Source organism: Diadema antillarum, unplaced genomic scaffold (genome assembly GCF_040938485.1).
Source record: "Diadema antillarum isolate AM-2024a unplaced genomic scaffold, OU_Dant_1.0 seq00000383_RagTag, whole genome shotgun sequence".
Taxonomy (NCBI): domain Eukaryota; kingdom Metazoa; phylum Echinodermata; class Echinoidea; order Diadematoida; family Diadematidae; genus Diadema; species Diadema antillarum.
This window is the reverse complement of record NW_027271381.1, coordinates 1377432-1401417: the sequence shown is the minus strand read 5'-3', so window position 1 is coordinate 1401417 and position 23986 is coordinate 1377432. Positions and strand designations below refer to the sequence as shown.

General features: G+C 38.2%; 2 protein-coding genes across 2 annotated transcripts; both read right to left on the bottom strand.

Moving 5' to 3' along the window:
* Positions 1-4563: 4563 nt before the first annotated feature.
* LOC139731728 (PCNA-interacting partner-like) lies at positions 4564-14435 on the bottom strand. Its single transcript, XM_071642608.1, has 7 exons — positions 14208-14435; positions 13358-13522; positions 10322-10476; positions 9406-9571; positions 8160-8335; positions 5544-5616; positions 4564-5091 (listed from the first exon to the last, which is right to left on the bottom strand). Exons 1-7 carry the CDS (start codon positions 14433-14435, stop codon positions 4564-4566), a joined length of 1491 nt encoding a protein of 496 aa, XP_071498709.1.
* Positions 14436-15411: 976 nt separating this feature from the next.
* Positions 15412-19481, bottom strand: LOC139731727 (uncharacterized). Its single transcript, XM_071642607.1, has 3 exons — positions 19463-19481; positions 17400-17587; positions 15412-15792 (listed from the first exon to the last, which is right to left on the bottom strand). Exons 1-3 carry the CDS (start codon positions 19479-19481, stop codon positions 15412-15414), a joined length of 588 nt encoding a protein of 195 aa, XP_071498708.1.
* Between the last annotated feature and the right edge of the window lie 4505 nt (positions 19482-23986).

Genomic DNA, 23986 nt, shown 5'->3' with positions numbered 1-23986 from the left:
CTCACAACAAGTTCTCAAACAAGAAAATGCACTTGTACAAATGTGTGCATATGAAGAAACACAATTCCCCTGAGAGACAGAAATAAATCAAGATTGTGGCTAGCATCTTCCCACTTCTTTTTAATTTATTGAAAGCATAAATGAACAAGAAGACAACTAATGCAATGCTTTTTCAGAGCATGATAGACCAAAGTGTACTACTAGTATCTTACAAAAGGCATATTATTACAGTTGTTTTTCCAAAGTAAGGCAGTCTACAATGGGTAAAACAACTACAAAATACGATGTACGGCATGTACACTGTATACAATTTATTGCACTTGGTGACTCAATCACTTACATGACAAAGAAAACCATAAGACCCCTCACTATATACTAAGTAATCTATTCCTCCTCTGCAGCCACCAGGTGTTTCTCAATAAAAATTCATATCAATAAATACACTGTACCTCAAGACTCGCATCTATGAAAGGCATTGATTGAGGTTCTATATAAAAATCACTTGTATGAGCGACGTGCACACATAGGCCTACAGCGTAAACAGAGATTCTAAAGATCTCACGTACAAGTCCAAAGGACAGTGTCAGTCACACGTTTGCATAATCATTCTTATTCAGCACGGAGTGTCATGTTAATCATCTGCAAACATCAAGTTCAAAGACAGCACAGGATGATGATGTTACAAGGGGGAAAAGAGTTCAGAATGGATCAGTGATGAGTCAGATTAATGTTGTTCAAGCACATATTCATCTCATGACGGGTTTGCTGCATAATAACTTACCATATTAGGCAGGGATCTCCTGTCTTTATCTTCTATTGACATGGTTATTTTGTCTGCTTCTGTCAGAACACAGGAATGGGGTAGCGTACAAATGTACTTTGTCTTCTACAAACTTGACACGAGTTAGACTGAATAAATCTGAGCAATAAACTTCTCATGATGTTTCGACAAGACATTGCACAAAAGGATCCAAGCCAAAATTGGGTATACTCTACGCTACATGGTTCAAATAACTTCAGCATGACATCAGACCTGAACTACTTATGACAAAATATAAACTTGATTGACTGCAATTGTACCTGCAAGGATATTCCAGAAAGGGCTGTTCATCACATTCTTCAAATGATAAAGGAAAGAAGAGGAAAATGAGAGATTCCTGCCAGCACCCAAGGTTGAATATTGTCACAATAAAGCATGAAAACAATACAGCTGCAAAGAAATTCATGAAGTCTTGTTCTTTTTGTCATGTTTAATTCACATTTGAGTCAGGCTATTTGAATTTTACTTCCTTGACACCTTCAAGATGTCAATACATTGTACTTGTATAATCTAAATTCAGCTTCTGCCAAAATAAGATAAAAAGCACCTCAACATATTGAGATCGCTAGCATCCAGAAGATGAGAAAGTAGACTAAACACCTCCGCTTGATGAATATTGTATACTGTAATTTCCTTCTATGTCAGTCATTACTGTATATGAACACCTATATTTCACAGGGGAATGAAACCCAAATATAAAGTCGTTGGGGTGACAAGACCTTGTATATATATATATTTTTTTACTTTTTTGGATTAATGGTCAAATTCTAAGTGATGTCCTGTCCAAATCCTAGCAGTCTTTCCCCCAAAATGACGCCACAACGGCATGTCACAGAATCAAATTTGATATACATGTAGTGCTTTGGCTGCCATTTTTTTTTTTTAGTTTTGTTTCTGCTCTCCTGAACATTTAACATTTTGTAGATACATGGTCTTGTCTTGTCCCCCCCATCCCCCCCCCCCCCCCCCCCCCCCAGTAATGCTATGTCTACATGGATTGGGGGATGCAGGTCATTAGTAGAACACATGAAGTGTGAGGAAAATCGGACAATCTGTTCAAAAATGTTATGAACTATTAATTCAAAAAGTTATGAATTTCTAAAGTTTCAGCACTTTTACCGCTGGACTAGAAGACTGTAATAATTTGTAGTGTTGCTCTAAGACAAAAATATAAAGAAAATTATAAACAGAATTCGATAAAATCTTATTTTTTATGACAACTATGTATTCCTTCCACTTCTTACTGACATAAGTTGAGGGTAACACTATTTCCCCTGCCTTCTGTAGATCTAAACCAGGTGCTCTATTATTGTGCAAGAAAATGATAACATTTCTCATTCTCTTTTATTTTTTATATTGTTGTCTTACCATGGAATCATGAATGTTTATAGTCTTCTTGTCCAGCTATGGCTGTACCAAAACTTAAAATTCACAGTATTTGATCAGATTGTTTGATTTTCCTGAAATTTCACTGAGATGTTCTACTACAGTAGTATGTCTGCATTCACTAAATCACACTATATACAAATATGTATAGAATATAAAAATGTATATGAAAGTATCATTCACTTTTAAAGAAAATAAGAACAATGTAGATAGACAACAAGATATACCAGGGAGGTGTGAGACAAGGAGAAGAAACAAGAATCTCTCCTTTGTACCCATGCTCCATGCCACAGAGAAGTTATGTGCTCTATCGCAGGTGTTAACCCTTTGAGGACGAGTCCCGAGTATACTCGGGCAAGCGTCTATAAGAAATGGGTGTTGTGACAAAATCAAACCTTCCTCAACGGGTTTAAATTGCTGTGACAAAAGACAGCATTTCTAATTAAGTATGCACCATTCATCTTTCACAACAAACCCAGTGAGCAGCAGTTTGCTGTCCCTTTCAACATTATTGGCAAAAATTGTTAAGTGTGTTGAAAACAGGAAACACTAAAAGTTGTTTTAAAATTGTAGTTCTTCACTGTGAAATTATACTAAACACGTAGAAACTGGCATTAGCAAATCACATAACTAGAAAGATTTCACATTGAGGTACCTAACTTGGCAAACAAATAGTATACACAAATGTGCGCAAGATGGTTAAATGTTAACTTTTTATAACATACTGTCCTGGGTTATATATAACAAGAGGATTTAAAGAATAACTGACATGATTTATTCCATAACATATTACTGGAAAATTCCCTACAGGATTTTAACAATTCCTCTTAGACTGAAATACAGCTTAGAATTGTTAAAATCAGGAACCTCTTCTTTGGTCTCCATGTTAGAAAATCTATGAAAGAGTGGCTTGTAGCATGGAACATAACAGCCAGTGAAACGCTAAGCATTCAATTGCCTTTCCGTAGAACAGATGCATAAATTTGAACAAATTGCAAAGAGATTCCACTTCTTCTCTAATACCTCCTTGGATATACAGTGTAGTGTACAAAGTATAGATTTATAGCAATATAGTTGAACTGTGTTTGTTAATACAATGAAAACTGTACTTCATATTGGATTTCATGGCATATAGGATAAAAGGCATCAAACCCATAACCTATTACATCGGGCATTCTTCAAAACATCACACACAAAAAGGGGGGAAAAAGGTAAGATATTAGACAAGACATACTTCAACAACACACATAAAAGATTCTATATTATGACAAAAGTTTGTACCATTTACATTTGTATATTTGGTACTTCTAAAAAAATTCAGGTGATGTGATCATCCTGCCTCGTTTTGTCTTGTTTTGTTTTGTTTTGTTTTTTTCTAGAAATTGTCTGCATGGTTTGTAAAGTGACAGGACTTTTGTCATGGTACCAAAGGCATCTGGGCACTTGACAGTCTGATTAGCAACTTGTATCTCTGCATGAAAGGTACATCCTAATTATAATTTTCCAGGTGTAGATGAGTGGGTTTGAAAAAAAGATTTGTGTTCTTTTTTTTTTTCACAGCAAGAATAGCATTTTGAACTAATGTAGCTAAATCAAAGAAGTTGACTGAAATGTGCTATAGAATCATGCAAATATATAGAATATAAGTCACTAAGTAAGCAAAATAAATTCATAAGCATATCAAAATAAAGTCCACAGTGAAAATAGGATGATGTCCCATTATGGTACACTTCATTTGTCTGTACAAAATGTCTTTAATTTGAACTTCCTTATGGAAACTATTTCCTTCATGATTTGACATTTTACTGCCACTTATCTTTTAATTCTTTAATTGATAAAGATCTTTGTTTCTACAGAAATGACTTCTGAAGCGACCATCCAGATAACTTTAATACATTTTTTTTTTTGGGGGGGGGGGGCAGGATGGATATTTGCTGGCTAGGAGATATTATGTACATCTTCATCTTATCATCAAATTACAAAATACGTAAAAATCTTAATATAAAATGCTGAAGGAAATCACGTCCAATGAATAACATTTAGTGGTGTAGATATGTACAATTTATACAAGAAATTAAGTGTTAAGTCTTGCCCTTGTCTTTTCCAATCTTAGCTGCCATCCACTCATATAAAATAAAAAGTCACATATCTAACAATAAAGATTATAAACACATGTACAAGAAACAAATCAAGAATTTTACAGATGCTACAATATCACGCAATTCTGCTAAAATATACCATTAAACATTAGATTCTCTCCTCTTTACAAATTACATTTTTAAGCAAGTCAATGTACACTTTAAGCAATCACATCAACCACTTGTAAATCAGAAATGGAAAGATATTGCACAATAACATCACCTAAAAAAATGTGTCAATGTCCTTTGCCCCTTTCCAAGTGGAATGTCCTTTTTTTTCCTTGGCTTTTCAGACACACATTTTTTCACCTTCTTTGCAGGCTTTGTTACTTCTGAACTGGTGTCATGTGGCACAAGTCTTTTCTTCGGCAGCTGTCTGTTCAGTTTATTCTTACTCTTGGTGGCAAGCTTCTCCAAATAGTCACGATCATTTTCCTGGTCCAGAGCTGACTCCATGATGAAGTTGGTCTTGCGTTTAGGTGTTGTTGCAATGCTGTCAATCACTTTGCTTGTCAAGGGGCAAGCCACGCCTCCCTCACTTCTGCTTTTCTGAGCCAGTGTTCTGTCTTCAGGGGAGACAGCCCACAGTCCTTTGTTGTGATTGGCTCTGACTTGAATTCCTGCCTCTTCTGCAGTTGGCTTCTCAGGAGTGAAACTGGATTTGATATTGACAACAGGCTCCGCCCACAACATAAATGACTTGGATTCATCCCCTATGAGAGATGTACCAGTGGAATCGTTCCTTCCCTAAATGAATAAACAAATGAAGCAAAGTTTTGGGAGATGTGCTGTGCCTTCTTTAGTTTAGGAAATTCACTTTATTCCCAAAGAACACCAACAATTTGACATAAGACTCTAGTTATATATCTGCAATTTAATGTATTGGCTTCTAAGATTAACTCAGCTTGTAGAAAACATATTATTAAAAGTAAGTTCTGACAAAATATTTCATTAAATCCAGTTTTACAGAGAGAAAACAGTATGTCCAAAGTTTAGTCACAACTCTTTGAAATGATTCCTTCATTTGTTGCCTTTTTTAAGTCATGAGATTTTCAACTTTTACATGCAGTTTGTGTCATGACTGGAAAAATCAGCTAAATATTTTGCAACTTGAAAACTTGAAATACCTGGACTTAAATGTAAGCATGACTCTGTAAAAGCTGGCAATATCTACAGTTTGTTGGATTCAAAGTTCTCACCAAGCTGTGTCTCAGTCTCTCCTTAAGTGAAACATTTTCAGGGGAATCTGGATCACTCTCGATGTCAGGTGATCTGTGAAAAGAAACAGATATATCACGTTTGCATAAGACAAGAATACATTCTACAATGACTCCTGTTATAATGGAGTCCTCGGGGCCAGTAGTTTTCTTAAGATATATTGAAATTTTGTTATAACCATACAAATACAGTACTATGATGAAAAGTCAATGCGTATATTGTATGTTGTTTATTAAATGTGACCCGCTACAACAAAATGGTCCTAAAGTCGCGCACGGTCGAAGCCGTGAAAATCGAGTTTGAAGTTAGAGCATCAAAATTGGTCAAAACTTACGATTTTCTGAATTTGACATATTATTAGAGTCTGACATGTCTTCTATCATCTGTCGAAATTTTGAAGCAAAATGATCAAAGGAAAGACCAAAAAAAAGCGTTTTTCTGGGCGATGTTTTTTTGGCGTTTCAAAGAAGCAGAAACTGGTTCGAACATTTGGATTGAGCGCCACACATAGGCTCCGCCCCTAACAATGACCTGAGTGATCTCATTGGTCAGTTTGCTACTTGCCGCTAACCGAAGCGTGAAGCTCGCACACTGCCCAGTCGACTGGTGCGTGCGGGCGGGTTGCGCTATGCCTAGCCGCTTCTCCTGACATCCTGGTCACTGATTGGTCGGTGAGGAGACCGCCGACGCTGTGCTTGAATAAGCATTTCGGGGGTTGCTAGGGCTTAACTTCTATTGTCCGGAGGTGAATACTGACTTGCGTGTCTCTGGATTGTGATTGCGTTGCAAGGAGAACTTTTAGGGCGCTTTTCTCGAAACAGTGATTTCCCAGACGTCTTGACATGCTCTCTTTTAAACATCGATATCTCCGCAGCCGATTATTTTTATAAGACGTGTTATATATCAATTTAAAGCAGAAAGATTAGGGAATTGTGTCATGCAATTTTCAAATAATCGACCTCGCCCGACTTTAGGATCATTTTGTTGTAGCGGGTCACAAATACTCATCATTATACACTGAAAAGCTCTGTTATGTGGGATGCTTTTTCATTAATTTCATCTAAATTTTACATTTAAGAAAGAGAATATAGTTGTTTGTATTCTTACGATGGTTTAGGATTCTTGTTACAGTTTATTATTCCAAAGGTTGGTTATTACAAAGGTTCAATTGTTCCGATCGAAGGTTTGTTTAACTTTGAACAGTTTGCTATCAATTTCTAGGATTTCTTAATCTTTAAAAAAAAAAAGTTGTTATTTGGTAGGTTCGCTGTTCCGAATGTTTTTCATTCTGTAGTTATTCCGTAGTTCATAATTCTATAAGTGAAATCGGGTTTGCTCTTCCAAAGGTTTGTAAATCCAAAAATGAAAAAAGGTTTGTTATTCTGGAAATTGAAAAGGCTGGTTATTCCACTGGTTGGTTTATCCCTAAGACAATGTAAGGTTTGTAACTCCAAAGTTTGTTAATAATCCTACTTGTACACTCACCTTTCTTTGTTCACTTTTGGATTATTGAATCTTATTTCATGTTCTCATTAACAAACCTTCCGAATAATGAAGGTTCTTATCATTATTGGATTAACGAACATTTGTGGTAACGCATCATGTTTCATTTTTGGACTAACAAACCCTAGGAATAACAAACCTTCGAAATAATGCCACAAAATATTTTCAATATCAATAACATACCCTATTTCATTTTGGAATTAATCAACACCTAGGTCTATACAGATTGTGTGTGTTTCATAATAACAAACCCTCAGAATAATAAACCTTCATTTTGGATTAACATATAATAGTGCATGTTCTCTTTTGAAATGGTGTGTGACACATATCTTGCAAAATCAAATCTTGGTATTTAGTTTCAATTTGTGGCATCTCAACAAATATCAAAGTGTTCTAGTGATAACTGAAAGAATAGAAACATGAAACGAAATGGATGAATGACTAAGTGGGGGACTTAATGATTTTTATTTATTTATTTATTTATTTATTCATTCAAGATTTTATGCGTGTTCACAAAATAGGAATGCATACAAATGCATGCAAGTACATCTCATATAGCCAAGACAGAATATATACAATAAGTATAATAAGAAGCAGTTACAGGATAGTATACAACTCCACTAAGAGAGCTACATTATTCAAGGTAACGAACACGCAAAGGAATTGCAACATAAGCTTAAAGCTTGAAAATCGTTGCAACCCCTGTGCACACAATCTATATATGCTTGCAAATAGTTTAAATGATACTTGATAGGAGTTGGGGGGGGGGGGGGGGTATTTACAAAGAGAGCATGGGAACATGAGGGGGAAAGAAGAAATGCATGTGTGGTGCCTATTTGTCCTGTCGGACATTGACAAGAGAGAGCAAGAAAAAGTCATTATAAGCAAATTATACTGATTGAATTGATTAAATTTCTCATGAATCCCATTCAAATGTTGATTTAGTACCTGAAAAGTGAAGTGTCTGTAGATATGGAATTTGACCCAACTTTGATACAATTTTCATAACAAATAAATGATGATAGAATGCAAGAATGAAAGGCTTAATGCATGAGGCATAATTGAAAGTGCTGTGAAACAAAAATAAAGCTTACCTGAATTGGGACACCACAGATGGCAGTCTGATTGGTGTCTTCTGGCTGGTCAGTACATCAGTTAACAGCTGTGTCTGGCCAAGCCTGGACATGAAGACACCACTCTCCCTATCAACCAGGTCTCTTAGCATGCAGATAGTGGACTGGCCATAGATGACCCTTCCTTGACCAATGATCTGTTGACAATCATGTAAAATATGAGTCATTAAGCACTTAGGTTTCCAATGTTCAAGTAGAGGTCCCACTTGATTCATATTTGAGTTCAATTTATATATATATATATATATATATATATATATATATATATATATGTGACCCGCTACAACAAAAGGATCCTTAAGTCACTGATGGCTGAGCTGAGAAAATTGAGTTTGAAGTCAGATCATCAAAATCGGTCAAAACGATTGGATTTCTGTTTTTCGCAAAATTTTGTAGTTTAATGTATCGTCTATCATCTGAAGAAATTTCGAAGCCAAATGATCAAAGGAAAGGCAAGAAATTGGCGTGTTTCTAAGCCATGATTTTCTGGCTTTCAACGGAACAGAAACATGTCCGAAGATTTGGATTTAGCGCCACAGATAGACTCCGCCCCTAGCATCGAGCAATTTATCATATTGCTTAGTGCGTGGCACCCTAATTACTGATTGGTCGTGCGTAGATCACTGGCGCTAAGCTTGAATGAACATTGCGGAGATTGCTATAAGCAGACTTTCTATTGGCAAGAGGTGAAAACTGTCTTACCTCCCCTTGATCACGATGGAAAGAAAACTTTGAAGGCAGTTTTCTCGAAAGGCTGATTTCATAGACCACTCGACATGGTCTCATAAAATCACCAATAGCTCTGCAACCAAGTACTTTTACGAGTCGTGTTATATACGAAATTAAAGCGGAAAAGTAAGGGATAATGCCATGTCATTTTCAGAAAATCTTCCTCCCCCAACTTTCGGATCCTTTTGTTGTAGTGGGTCACAATATATATATGTATATATATATATATATATATATATATATATATATATATATATATATATATATATATATACACACACATGAAATACAATAATTCTTTGCTTGAGAATGTTTCTGCACTGATCCTGTTTTCGTATTCTATACAAATGATTGACTATACAATTTATAATTTTGAGATGACCTGTGTCATACCATCTTTGACAGTTCATTGATGAATGCTCTATTGAAAGCCTTAGTGTTACAACCAACATGAAAAGAAACCTTGGTGTGTTCTCACCTTCTTGGGTGTAGCTTCCTTCTGTTTCTGCCACATGACTGCGAGGGTCTCTGCCTCCTCAATGAGTCCAGTGATGACTGTCTCCACACTGCTTGGCCTCAACACATTCCCCTGAGACTTCAGAATAGACAGCTTGATGGTGGTTAGGACCTTCCTTGTTGCTTCCCTGTCAGCAAATTATGCAATATTCCACAGCATATAAAGAATATTGGAAACATTTCATTTCACACTACAATCACTGTTTAAAACAAATGTATCGTCCAAGGCCAACATAAATTCTAAAATGTAGGGGAATGAAACCCAAACATACATGTGGATTGAGTGCATGCAGAAGTGCCAGTAAAACCCATCAGTGAGGTTTGAGGAAAACCAAACAATCCATTCAAAAGATATGAATTTTCAAAATGTTGGTGCCACCAATGCTGGATGAGAAGACTTTCTACAGATCATGAGGTCATATATTACAAATGATCATTCCCTTGACTTGTTACTAACATGCATCAATTGTAATAACATTCCCCCTGTTTTCTGAAAGAGGTGGTCTAGTGCTCTTTCTTTATGCTAGAACAGTGAAAAAATGCTGAATTTTCTTTATATTTTCATTATATCGCTTTCCACACATGACATCATGATATGTAGTACGTAGTCTTCTTATCCAGCAGTGGCAGCACCAAAACTTCAAAAATCCATAATTTTTGAAAGATATCTGACTTTCCTCAAACTCCACATGCTAATTTGGGTTGAACATGATAGCAGAGATATAGAACACAATTGGCATCATTAGTGACGGGTTGTTAAGGGCCCCGTTAAAGACTATTCAAGAAGTGCAGCACCACTAAACCTTTCCATGCCTTCACTCACCAATAGTTCTTCTCTACAAGAAATTTGAATTTGCTGGACTGTATTTGTAACTCACATAGAATCTTTGGTCTCTTCAGCTGCCGTCTGCATCTTCTGGATGAGGTTGACAAATTCGCCCATCGGCTTAACGTACGCCCCCAGTGGTGATGAGGAGTCGGGCTGGTAACTCTTTCCTCCCAGTCTCAATCTCATGACAAAGGACACCATTGTCTGGAAGAAAGATGTCACATGTCAGGGGAACTCATCTCTTTTAACGGCAATTGAAGCTAAGAATCATTGCCATCTCTCTTTGGGGGAAACAAAGGTAGTTGCCCTATGTTGCAGGTCTAGTCATTTCTACCAATTTTAAGTTTACTCAAACAGATCTCAGTAATGAAGGTGACACTTTTGATATTTTGGCTCCTGGGGCTTAAAAGTAAAACATAATTTCTATAATGTGGAAATTGTGATTGTGGAAACTATGGATATTTGCTCTAATATGGAGACAAATGCATACAAAATGTGTGAAAAATGCTGTCGTAACACAATTTCAGTTGGGTAACAACAAAAATGTGAAATATTACCAAAAAAATTATGCTGCAAGTAATGTAATCTCAGAGCATACCCAATCATGACTGCTATGTGATGTCTTATAATTGATTACATTGATCACAATATCTTGCGCCACAGCAGTATCCCTTGTGCCATGGTGAATTGCATGCTGCTAGTTTTAACTGCATGCAATTCAATATTACTGCTATAAAGGCAGGATTACGATCATCGTGCACAAATTCTAGACTGCAAATAATGCAGATCACTCATATTGGGTGGAGAGGGTGCATATTACAGACTGGACTGTGAAGTATCCAGTGTCCAGGAGAAGTCATCAGAGATGGTATGCAGTACCATTAAAGGCCATTCATTTCATAAATGATTTAATCTTTCTCCCTTAAATGTGAACATTATTTCAATGTGCTTGCATTTGGGCAATAATGCATCTCTTGTGCATCTCACCCATTCATCTGCTTTAATACAATGTTTTTTCTCCTATACAGACACACACTGGTTTCATTGTTGATATTACCACAGCCGGCGCCAGATTTTCAAAAGTGGGGGATCCAGTTTATATTTTTGGTGCCACTTCCGGGTTTCATCAGCTAACAAGCCCCCCTCCCCCTCCCGCCCCCAATAAAAAAGGCCTTCAACATGCAACTTTTTGATTAACTTCTCTGGGTTTCATCAGCTGACAAGCAAAAAAACAAAAACAAAAATAGGCCTTTGACCAACAAAGAATCGCTCTGGTACAACTTGCAAAAGCTTAAAGGACAAGTTCACCTTCATAAACATAAGGATTGAGAGAATGTAGCAATATTAGTAGAACACATCATTGAAAGTTTGAGGAAAATCGGACAATCCGTTCAAAAGTTATGAATTTTTGAAGTTTTTGTGCAGTAACCGCTGGATGAGAAGACTACTGCAGTGTGTGAAAAACTTAGATGTCACATGCGTACAACAATATAAGGAAAATATAAAGAGAATTTCACAAAATTTCATCTTATGAAAAAAGTACACATTCCCCCGACTCGTTACCGACAAATGTTATGGGTAATATTATTCCCCCTGCCTTTAGAAAGAGGCAAGTCAAGCGCTCTTTTATTATGCGAAAAAAGTGGAAATATGTTGAATTTTCTTTTACATTTTCTTTATACTGTTGTACGCATATGACTCACAAGCTGTAGTAGTCTCCTCATCCAGCGGTTCCAAAACAGAAATTTTAAAAATTCATAACTTTTGCATCGATTGTCCAATTTTCCTCAAACTTTCACTGATGTGTTCTACTAACATTGTTGCATTCTCTCAATCCTTATGTTTATGAAGGTGAACTTGTCCTTTAACCACATTCTATTTATTTTTGGGGTGCCACATCTGGTGTCAAAAAAGTGGGGGCCCAAAGTGGTAACACCCTATATGCTCCTATGTATTATGCAAAAAAGTGTGTGTGTATGTGTGTGTGTGTGTGGGGGGGGGGGGGGGGGGGGGAGGCAAGCCCCCTCAGCACCTGTCGGTCCTGATTACTGCCCAGAGGGATTTCACCTCCATACTATGACCCTCAAACCCAGCTCCTTGGGTCATAGCATGGAGTTGAGATCCAAACAGACAATAATATCCACAATGCCCTAAACAAAAGCAGCCCACATCTGTATTATATACCAAATTTAAACAAAATTTTCTTTTATACATTCCTTTTATATCCCCAATCTTTGCAGCTTCACATCAACATCAGGAATCTACTCATAGTGATGCTAAAATTTTAGTATAGACATTTTCATGAATTTTTTGCTTACAGAAACCATTACAAAACATATTGTGCATGAATACTTTTGAGATACTTATGTCCATAAATTATCTCATCCACAAGATTATAGTCAAACTTCACTGAAATTGGATGAAAGCATAAGATTGTGTAAAAATCTTCACTTACATTACTGTGACATGCAAGCCACAAATACTGATACATTGTATAAGTGGAAAGTTACATCAATTAATGAGTAAGAAACGAGAGCATTTGCTTGTCCTTTTTTCTTTTCCATGATTTCAAAATTACAGTAGGGCAAATGCCTTATGAAAAAAGGACAAATTATATAAAAAGTTTCGAGTACCCGTATCGTTATCGTCAATGCGCAGAAAACCTCTGCGCACGCTGAAGAGCTCTGCCACAGATTCGCTTCTGGTTGTCTCAAGCGAGTCGCAGTTCCCATACAATTCAATGGAGTTCTTTGTCTGCTTTTCCATTGTTACCCCCTTTTTTGCTTGGCTATAATTCAGCTTTACAAAAGAGTTGAAAGTTTCTAAGTTTTACTGATTTGTGGTCACTACAGTCATGGTTCACTACTGCAAGGCTTCAATGTGCTGGTCACATGATGGAAAGCGAAGAAACCTTCAACAAAAAATACCTCTGGATAAAGACAGAGCGTGATCTGAGTGCATGTGCAGCCAAAACCAGGGCAAGTTTGTCTCCTGAGCTATCCCATAATGCATCTAAAACGCTGCTCTGCGCACAGCTCCTAGGTATTGGCGATACCAAGAATTCTCTGTGTACTGTCTGACTTACTGGATACAGGGGCATCTTCTTCTCTCGGGCAACCTTTCTGAGTGCTGTGAAGCCCTCCAGCCCTAGACCCTTGTCAGGTAGACTTAGGCACTGGGCAAGTGACAATTCATCCCGTGAGTTGATCAGCAGGCGGAGGTGGGAGGCAACAAGCTGGCGTGTAAACCACTGCACAGAAAGTAAGAGAATATCAGTGTGCAGATAGGTATCTGGTACACAAACCATACACATACAATAATCCTCTCAGTTACCTGACAGGGCTGTCAGTTAATCCCTGTGAAAATACTCATTTCTGTAGCTCTCCACAAAACATGGAGCAAAATGTTTCCTGATATAATTTCTGTGAGTTTAAGGGGATACATGTACCAGGAATAAGAGAGAGAGAGAGCTGCAAAATGGAATTTTCATTGTGAGCATCATGCACAACCGTCATCATTTACAATTTTTATGGGGAAGAACACAGCTCACTACATTGGTAATCACGTTGTAAGCTTTTCTACTTGGGTAAAGAAAGATTTAAGTTTTGCAGATCGAGCATTATCATGATGATAAAATGAGATTTGACTCAGAGACAAAGTGCCACTGGAGATCACACTTCCACTGATGCCAATACTAGGTACTCTGATAACTTGGTATGGCCACATGAGCTCCTGAGCATATCCATGCATATGTAGATGTGGTTTACAGAAAGTGGTTGGTGAAACTCAGAGATTTCATCTTGAATCTACAATCCTCCCTTGACTTATATCATAGATATGAACACCTTGTGGTTAATCTCTAGATAGATTGAAGCTCTAAGGGAGTTCAAATAACCACGGGAATGGGTGTGTAACAGCCTACAGACAAACTCTACCTCAGTTGTATTTCTTCCTCCTGGTGTTTTTGGAGTTCTGCAGTACTGAGATAATGCACCATCTCTCATCAAGGAGGTCAAGTTTTCAGTTTCCATGGACACTGAGATTATCTTCTCCTCAACTCCTGTAGTGTCTCTGTCACCATCCTGATGAGGAGACGCCTGGATGTTCAAGACTGTGACAGCAGATGACGATGACCTGTCCAAGCCAGATAGAACTTCTAGCATAGCTTCCTATACAGTCAGAAGATAATCCACACACTATCAATATCTGGAGTACTTTGTTTCATTATCCTTTTCTTACACAAGCTTATGAGATATGGAGACTGAATAAATGTTCTATTTGCATATTTAAAGGGATAATACAGTTTTGGTCAAGATGGGGCTTCTGGATTCCAATTTCTTTTGATGATTGAGATAATTAGAAACCTCTTATGAAATATGAAAGAGCATATAACTCCAAGAGGATTTCAAAATTTATTTGATGAAAATTGGTTTTGAAAGGGCCGAGATATCCAAAACAAAGCAATCTTAATAAGAGGTGGGACCCACCTTTTATTAGGGTTGCTTTTTTTCACTTTGTTTGTGGATATCTCAGCCATTTCAAAACTGATTTTCATCCGGTAAACTTCAAATTCCTCTTAGAATTATATGCTCTTTAACATATCATTAAGTGGTTTCTTACTATCTCTCAAAAAGTTAAAAGTTGAATCCTCCCCTCAACCAATACTATTCCACCCCTTTAAACATGTTTAATTTAAGAAACCCCCCCCCCAAAAAAAAAAAAAAAAAAAAAAAGACAAAGGCAAAAAAAGAAGAAGATATAAATGTGAGTCCTGTACGCAAGAAGACTGAACAAATCTAATAAGGATTGGTAAAGTTTGTACAACATAATGTCATTTAAGCAAAACCCATAACACAAAGAATCACCCAAGCTGTCCACTGGAAAGGAGCTTTCTTGACTCTGGTTGATTTATGCACAATGCATGGATGAAGTCATTTTGGTAGACACCAATTACTTAGCTGTTTTGTTTCATTGTGTTTTCATCTACCTCTCTGTTTATTCTGACAGTATACTTGCATCAGGCCACAAGACTTACTAATTTCTATTCACTCCAATCATGAGGGAAGTTAAATCATTCTTGTCACCATTTATGCATGGGTTACGTACAGTAGCACCATTGCGAGTAAAAGATACTGTACGTCAGCTCACCTCAACTTTGTTTTCTGGTGATTCTAGCAGGACATACTTCTTCCCTTCCTTTTCCATCTCATCTGACTGACCACTGCTGGTATCATCCTTCTCCTTGGCTCCTCCCATCATCCATCCCCTCACTTTCCCTAGAACATCCACAAGATCAACCATGTTACATCGCTTCAGCATGGCCTGATACAGGGTAACAATATGGCGTACTTCTTCTGCAGCCTGACTGGGTAGTTCATTCCGGGTGTCTTCATTACCTGCAGACAGGGCACTTGGCTCATGGGTGGACTCGGTGCTGGTGGCTGAGAAGAGCTTCCACTGCAGAACTTTTCCTGACATCATAAGGACCTCACTGATGTCCACCTCAAATATGCCATGTTTCTATTATTGAAAACAAAGAAAACGACTCTATCAGTTTAAAGAGAGAAAAGAGCCCATGGCCCAGCGACCACATTCTCAATTTGAATAGGTCGGGATTCCATGAATAACAACTGCTGCCAAAGTTGAATAAATCCATGTCATGTGCAATTTTGGAAGAAAAACAAGAAATAGATATGATTTACACTGTATATCATTTCATGGTACCATCCCTCCCCATGTCCCCCCCCCCCCCACTACATTCATTTTTTTTAAAATCAAACATGCTAAATCACTGGATAACTTGCCAAGTTTGTAATGCCTAATTTGGGGTTTATGAGGGGGTTGGATTTCCATGGAGAATTTACATCCCCCCCCCCCCATATAAAAAAGTATAATCATATATATCATATGTGACCCGCTACAACAAAATGATCCTAAAATCGGGTGAGGCCTATTATTTGAAAATTGCATGACACAATTCCCTAATCTTTCTGCTTTAAATTGATATATAACACATCTTATAAAAATAATCGGCTGTGGAGATATTGATGTTTAAAAGAGAGCATGTCGTGACGTCTGGGAAATCACTGTTTCGAGAAAAGCGCCCTAAAAGATCTCCTTGCGACGCAATCACGATCAAGGGACACGCAAGTCAGTATTCACCTCCGGACAATAGAAGGTAAGCCCTAGCAACCCCCGAAATGCTCATTCAAACACAGCGTCGGCGGTCTCCTCACCGACCAATCAGTGACCAGGATGCCAGGAGAAGCGGCTGGGCATAGCGCACCCTGCCAGCACGCACCAGTCGACTAGGCAGTGAGCGAGCTTCACGCTTCGGTTAGCGGCAAGCAGCAAACTGACCAATGAGATCACTCTGGTCGTTGTTAGGGGTGGAGCCTATCTGTGGCGCTCAATCCAAATGTTCGAACCAGTTTCTGCTTCGTTGAAACGCCAAAAAACATGGCCCAGAAAAACGCTATTTTTTGGTCTTTCCTTTCATCATTTTGCTTCAAAATTTCGACAGACGATAGAAGCTATGTCAGACTCTAATAATATGTCAATTCAGAAAATCGTAAGTTTTGACCAATTTTGATGCTCTGACTTCAAACTCGATTTTCACGGCTTTGACCGTGCTCGACTTTAGGACCATTTTGTTGTAGCGGGTCACATATACATACAGAGTACTTGAACAATTAACAGCTTTGTTCAAGACAGTATATCACTAATACCTACACACAATTAGACAAATAATAAGTGGTAGAGTAAAGAGAGCCAAAATGTTTTAGGTTCAGTTCAAGAGAAGTTGTAGGCACAAGCAAGACATAATATTATAATAATATGTATATTTTTGTTTCCATCCCTGTATGTTGTACAGTATGTGCTTTACAAAATCAGATAACAATGAATGGTTTTAGTTACAGTGATACATTGTGTATATTACCTATTGGTACTAAGAGCAAATACAATGTCAATAGCAATGGCTATGACAGTCTTCTTTATTTCGTATCTAAATTAACCTTTTCACTGTTAACACTTCTTTTCCACAGGGCTCTGGTATATTGGTTATTAAAACCTGTACATGACTTGCTTACAGTGAAACCTTCCACACCTTCCTGTTACACACAAACCTGCTTCTGGTCCTCTGACAGGCAAAGTTGAATGACCTGTAAGTGACCACCCATTGAGAGCACTGTCTGTCGCTCATTGGCTGCTAGACCATGCTGGCGATACAGGCTGATGAAGTGCTGAGACAGAGTTTGAAGGGTTTGGTCCCCACTGGGTCTGTTCCCAAGGAGGACAATATCAGTGCTGTCATCTGCAAAACAATGTGACAGGCAAAGGCAATTAGAGCATTTTTTCTGTCAGTAGGTAACTGCTATTTACAAGCTACACTGTACTTATCAATGTTAATGAATTTTCAGGGCTCCACACTAACGGTGGCCCGGTGGCCCAGGGCCACCAAAAATGCACGTCGGGCCACCACAATTTCAGAAATGAAGAATTTGGTGGCCTGATCAGGCCACCAAAAAAGGTCGGATGTTTGTCTTTGGGCTACCAAAAATAAAAGTTAGTGTGGAGCCCTGATTTTACAATGTATTCCAGTGAGTGCACACTTTACTGGGCAATCTTCTGCAACTGAAGTTCCCATCCCTGTATTTATGATGGAACACATTAGCACACTGCTATGGTCAAAGCAAATCTGTACAAGCTCTAGAATTGTAATGAATAATCTTGTATGGAAATATGCTGCATGTAACTGTAAAAATGTCAACATGTGCTGGTTCTTCCTTGTACATCAGTACTTTGCAAAGTATTCAGCTAATCAGCCCACATTAGTATCTCAAAACAATGGCAGACAAAACATTCATGTTTCATGTAATTACACTAGGGAGGTGTTATAAAAGGTGTTACAGAATCTCTTTGCAATTTGTGTAAATTTAAGCATAAGATATAGCATAAAAATGTATGCTTTCATTTCAGTGGTTTTTATGTGGCCATACTCAAAGTTATTCTTCCATAAAGTTTGCCTATGGTGGCTCAAAGAAGTGATTTTTAATTTTTACAATTTCAAGCTATACACTTGTTGTACATTTCAGAGGAAATGTTGAAACCCTAGATATGGAATTTGGTGGTTATATCAGATACGAAACAAATCCTTCGAGTTTTCTTCAAATCTCCTTTTTTTACCAGCAGGGTGTTTCATTACGAAATCATTTTGTCGCTGTGACAAATTGTGCCTGTGACAGAATTTCATTGTCACCGGTGACAAATTTCCATATTGTAACATGCGTGACAGTTTGTCATAGAAAGAAAAAAAATTGATTGCAAGACCACAGATGAACTAAGTTTTGCAACAGTAGCTGACTGAAGACAAAAAACAAAGTACCTAGCAATGGACGCTGCTATGACAGTATTAAGTTTTGGGTGTTTTTTTTCCCGAGTATTTCATTTTGCCAAATTCAATCTGTAGCAATTCACACTATTCAGAATAGTGAATAAATGTGCCAGGGCGAAGGGCTGTGACAAAATTTCACCAGATTTGTCATTGATTATATATCAGAAAGTTCTCGCTCACAGCCTTCTAGCAACAACTTCTTTATGAAGTGGAAATTTGTTGCTGCACTGAGGTTTGTTGATAAAAGCCATATTTGTCGCTGAAATGGCCATTTGTCGCTGCGACAAGTGCTTAGTTAAACACCCTTAACTAGTAATGGCCCAGAACTGATAAAAAAGAATATTAGCATCTCATGAAATGGGAACGTATAGCCCGTTGAGGACGAGTCCCGCATATACTTGGGCAGGGGTATTGACAAGAGAAACGCATGCAGTAGCAAAAGCAGTCTGTCCTCAACGGGTTAACCTTCGTGCTTGAATTTGTGCATAAATTTGTTCACCGTGTTTAGTACCGTACTTGAATATTAAATCTTTCGGAGCAAGTAATTGGCCAATGTATATTTCAGCATGATAGTATTTTGCAGTTAAAGAAGCACACTTGATTTTTGCTATTTTTTTTTCTTGGTATGTGTGTGATCTGTTCTTTGCAAACTAAATAACTGCTGCCTAAAATATTGAAAGGGACTGCAAACTGCTCACTGTAGGATTGTTGTGATTGAAGAATGATGCACACTAAAACAGGGGTGCTCCTTTTTGTCAGAATCAATTATTCACACCTGCAATGGAGCTCACATACCCTCTGCAACACAGAGCATGGGTACAAAGGAGAGATTCTGGTTTCTTCTTCTACAATACCTTCCTGATTTCACAAATACCTTTCTCACAGAGCCTGACACGTAAGCTGATTAGCTCTGCTAGGAGATCGTCTAGGGCTGGTCTGCTCTTGTTGTCCACAATAACCACTGGAGTGGTGGCAGTCAAAATGGCTGTCTCCAGATCCATGACCTACAATGTTGATGATACAATATATTGCCTAGAGGAAAAAACACACTGTCATGGCAATGTTAAAATGCAATTTTTATGGTACCTCCACTTTGATGGGGATAGCACTTAGGATTTACAGTTTTGTATCACCAGATGGAGTAATTTGGATGATATCAGCTGTTTGCAGTTCCATAGTATCTGCAAAAACTGAATTTTGGTCACGAGCGTCATGAATGTGTATTGTGTGTGTGTTTGTGCACGTCTGTGTATTAGCGGTGGCGGCAAAAGTCCTTTATAATGCACATGTTGGGAATAGTATTACCTAAAGATTCTCGTTGGGTATTATGCTTCAAACTACAATTATGAATGAAGCAAAAATACTTTGATAAACACTATGTCAGACCTACCTTTCATTTTGCCTAACATTAGTTTTTACCATTGACCACATGATAATGACTGATATATATGTAACGATCGCTCTGAGATATGCCTGTGACTGCATGTGGCTTGCCGTAATCAGGCTCACTGACATCAAAATTGCATACTTTAGCAGTGCACTCTCACTCGGTCACAAGTGCGCACTCAGTCACTATTTACTAAAAACAATCCCAGTTCTAATTTAGAGTGCAGAACATTTGGAACATTTTTTTTCAGACACCCTTACAATTGTACAGCTTATGACTCTATATGAGAAAGTTCCACATGTAGCTGACTGATATCTATGCATGAATTAAATGAAAAATAGTTCTAGATCTTAACCATTTCATAAGACAAATATTGCAGTGCTGGATCGAGGGGGGAGCGCGCCCGGTTCGCTCCCCCCTCGATCCGGCACTGCAATATTTGTCTTATGAAATGGTTAAAGGGATCGTACAGTTTAGGTGGAGACCTAATTTCAGGTTTCTAACATTTTTTGGTGAGATAATGAGAAACCTCTTAAGAAATAGGAAAGAGCATGTAATTCTATGAGGAATTTAACGTTTATTTGATGATAATTGGTTTTGAAATGGCTGAGATATCCAAAAATGAGCGATTCTAATTAAGTGTGGGACCCACACTTTATTACGATCACTTTGATTTACTTTGTTTTTGGATGTTTCAGTCATTCCAAACCCGATTTTCATCGAATGAACTTTAAATTCCTCTTTAAATGATATGCTCTGTACTATATCATAAGTGTTTTCTTGGTATCTTGCAAAAAGTTCAAAGCCCAATTCTCATCTCCACCAATACTGTACCACCCCTTTAAGATCTAGAACTAACAAAAGAAATAAAAAGAAAAAAGGGAGCGTGCCCTCCCCTGTAATTTGTAAAGGTGTCCCCTCTGACCAGAGTCAGACAGACCGGACCTTGCCATTAAAGTGGGGAACGACAACACAACTACAAAACATATAACTGTCTATACACAGTCCAGTCGCTGTGACGCTATTGTAGCGGGATTTGGTTTTTGGGGATGGTTGGTTTTAACTTCCCCTCCTATCCACTGTACCTCACGACCTTAACCAGACCCCCGGACAGTGACTTTAACCTGACTAGGGGGGTCACCTGATTGACACATCCAACTCTATCAGGTGACAATTGACCCCCATGACCTTGACTGATAGCTTGATGACTTGGACTGGAACTTCATGGATGGAAACCTCACAAACCTCATGAAATATCCAGTGAAATCAAGCGCATCAGGCCGATGGCGTAGTTGTTAAGTATATTACGCTGTGAAGTGGACACTACTCCCACTTTACTGTACTTCGCACAGCGTCTGGTCGGGCTATTTGAAGAGTTAGCCTGTTTGATCTCCACCCAGGGATGTCTGTCTTTCTTGTGAAAAGTACTGGAAGTCGGTACTTAATAAATGTTCATGTCTGTACTTAATGTAGTACGTGGTAGTCTGACCTCCATTATACAGATCTTCTTCTGCCATTTCTTTTTCTTCTGTGAGTGAGAGAGTGACCACAATCACCTTGCTGATTATTCTATCACTTTCGGGGAGATGCTGAGCTGATTGGCCTATCAGTATTATTAGTAATAGAAGTCTGGATAACCAGGGAGGTCCACTTCCCTGCTTATACAGCTCATTACTCATACAGTAGTCTGTAGACTGCAGCTGTAAGTTGACCGAACCTGAAAGATCGGTTTTATGTTTATCTCAGTGATCATGTCGTCGGAGATAGTTACTGCAGCATGAGGGCCATCGCGAGCGAACGTTTACAGCTGAAGCTACGCTGTCGGTGGGGTAACTCGAAATATCGAGGAGGCCTAACTGCGACCAGCCGGCCCGAACGCTACTGTGTAACTTTACAAGGAGCGCCCACGGGTTAGCGGAGGCCGAGCTGTACGTACCGTTGTTACCTGGCCTTGGTTGTTGTCTGCCGCGTTTTTACTTGCTAATGTAGCAAAATACAGTGAACTTCAAATTTTCTGTTGAAACGACAATGAGATCTATCCCCCCTTAGCCCTCCCCCTCCCCCCCCCCCCCCAAAAAAAAAGGTTTATTCGAAACTTACCGAATCGTCTGTGCGCTGCTGCTAGCTGTTCCTTGTAACCACCATTTGTCGCATTGGCTTCCGTAGTGCTTTTGTTTACGATGCGTTTAAAGGTAAGCGCTGCTTCAACGACTGCCCAATGGCCATTGTCCGATTCGGCCTAGTCTCTGTTCAGTCGCTTTGTGTTAAGGATAACGTGGTGCACCCGTTTTTTAACCGTAAAAAAATATCGTCAGCCCTAATACCGTCATGTATCTTCTTCCCTCTTCTTCTTCTTCATTATCGTCAGTTATTACATCGAAATAGCTCATTGACATAAAAGGTTACGCTAATGAAATATTCTCATGTGCAGTGGTAGACCTATGGTATCTGTCTCTTCACGTTGTCATGTTTGAACATGGAAACACGAGTCTATCTTTTCATTTTTGAAGCGCCATCCATGAGCAGCACTGAAAGGTGGACCTGTACGCTATACAAGTAGCCGCTATCATTATTATTATCATTATTATTATTATTATTATTATTATTATTATTATTATTATTATTATTATTATTATTATTATTATTATTATTAGCAGTAGTAGTAGTAGTAGTAGTATCAATTCGTCGGGGGATTGTGTACTTTCATTACAATAAAAATGAAATCTTGTATAAGTATTAATACTCAGCATATTTTCTTTATATCATTATAACTTTTGAAATTCAAAACTCTTAAATTTAACGAATTTCACCGATGTGGTCAGATCTGTTGCCGATGTTTTCTTTGCATCTATTCTCCGTTATATTGTTGCATTATTATTCTCCAGGGGCGGATCCAGGAATTCCGTAAAGAGGGGGCGCGTTTACAAAATTGAATGGGGGGGGGGGGGCGCACGCACCCCTCCCCCCATTTTTTTTTCTTTTTATTTCTTTTGTTTCAACAAAAAATAAAGGGGGGGGGGGCGTGCGCCGGTTGCAGTCCTCCCTGGATCCGCTCCTGATTCTCTATCGATTTTAATGACTACTTCAGCAGCTATTCATCTCCCCTTTTATCTTCCCTTTCTCCTTTACTTCTTTTCTATCTTTCTCTCTATATCACACTCCTCCAGACCTTTTAATTGCCATTTTGTTTCCCCTATAACATAAACGCGTCCGTTCAGAGGTGCGTCATTCAAGTTTGAATATTTGCGCTATAATCTCAATCTCAATTAAATATACAATAGCCCCAAACAACTTTGTAAATCATTTTTTTTTTCCCTCGAAGAGTAATCTGCAATATCCTATTACAGTTGAGGCAGAAAAAAGGCGAAATATGATGGTCATCCTGCGTTCGTGTAAATAGGACCCTCCCTACGTGTTGGCCTGAGCATGGTTCTCGGCCGCCGCATAGGGGCGCTCTGCCCGTACGCTCAGCCTATACATAAATAAAATACAAAATGGAGTCAAACGTTCGGAAAATAAATGAAAATAGATTGAAGAATGCTTCTTCAAGCAAACATCGATGGTAAGGATGACATGAGGGAAAAGTGAAAGTTCAAGACAGCGAAAGTACAGAACGAGATAATGGAGATGGCACAGCTTGTGATAATGGAGATTATGATGGAATTATTATATCCTGAACAAATTTATGAAGTTTTCTCTGTACTTTCATTCAGTTCCTGTACACGAACTCTGAACTCATTAACTCATAGCCATTATCATAGTCAAATGGATTGTTCTTTTTAATTGTTTTTTAGATATCATGAAATATGAGTAAACTATGATACTTGCTGAAAATTGTTCATTTCCTTTTGGAAGTTCGAAATTAGCCTATTGCTAGCTACGATTTTTCTTTCTTTTACTGGACACGCTTCGGTGGAGTCGTTCCAAGAAAA

What these genes read in the sequence shown, in the direction of transcription:
- LOC139731728 (XM_071642608.1), bottom strand. Translation starts at nt 14,435, where the DNA reads ATGCTAGAAGTTCTATCTGGCTTGGACAGGTCATCGTCATCTGCTGTC. An exon ending in AGAAGATGCCCCTGTATCCA is followed by an intron (nt 10,477 to 13,357) that starts GTAAGTCAGACA and finishes TCTTTCTTCCAG; the next exon opens with ACAATGGTGTCCTTTGTCAT. An exon ending in TCTGTGGTGTCCCAATTCAG is followed by an intron (nt 5,617 to 8,159) that starts GTAAGCTTTATT and finishes TTCTTTTCACAG; the next exon opens with ATCACCTGACATCGAGAGTG.
- LOC139731727 (XM_071642607.1), bottom strand. An exon ending in TGTCAGAGGACCAGAAGCAG is followed by an intron (nt 15,793 to 17,399) that starts GTTTGTGTGTAA and finishes TTTCAATAATAG; the next exon opens with AAACATGGCATATTTGAGGT.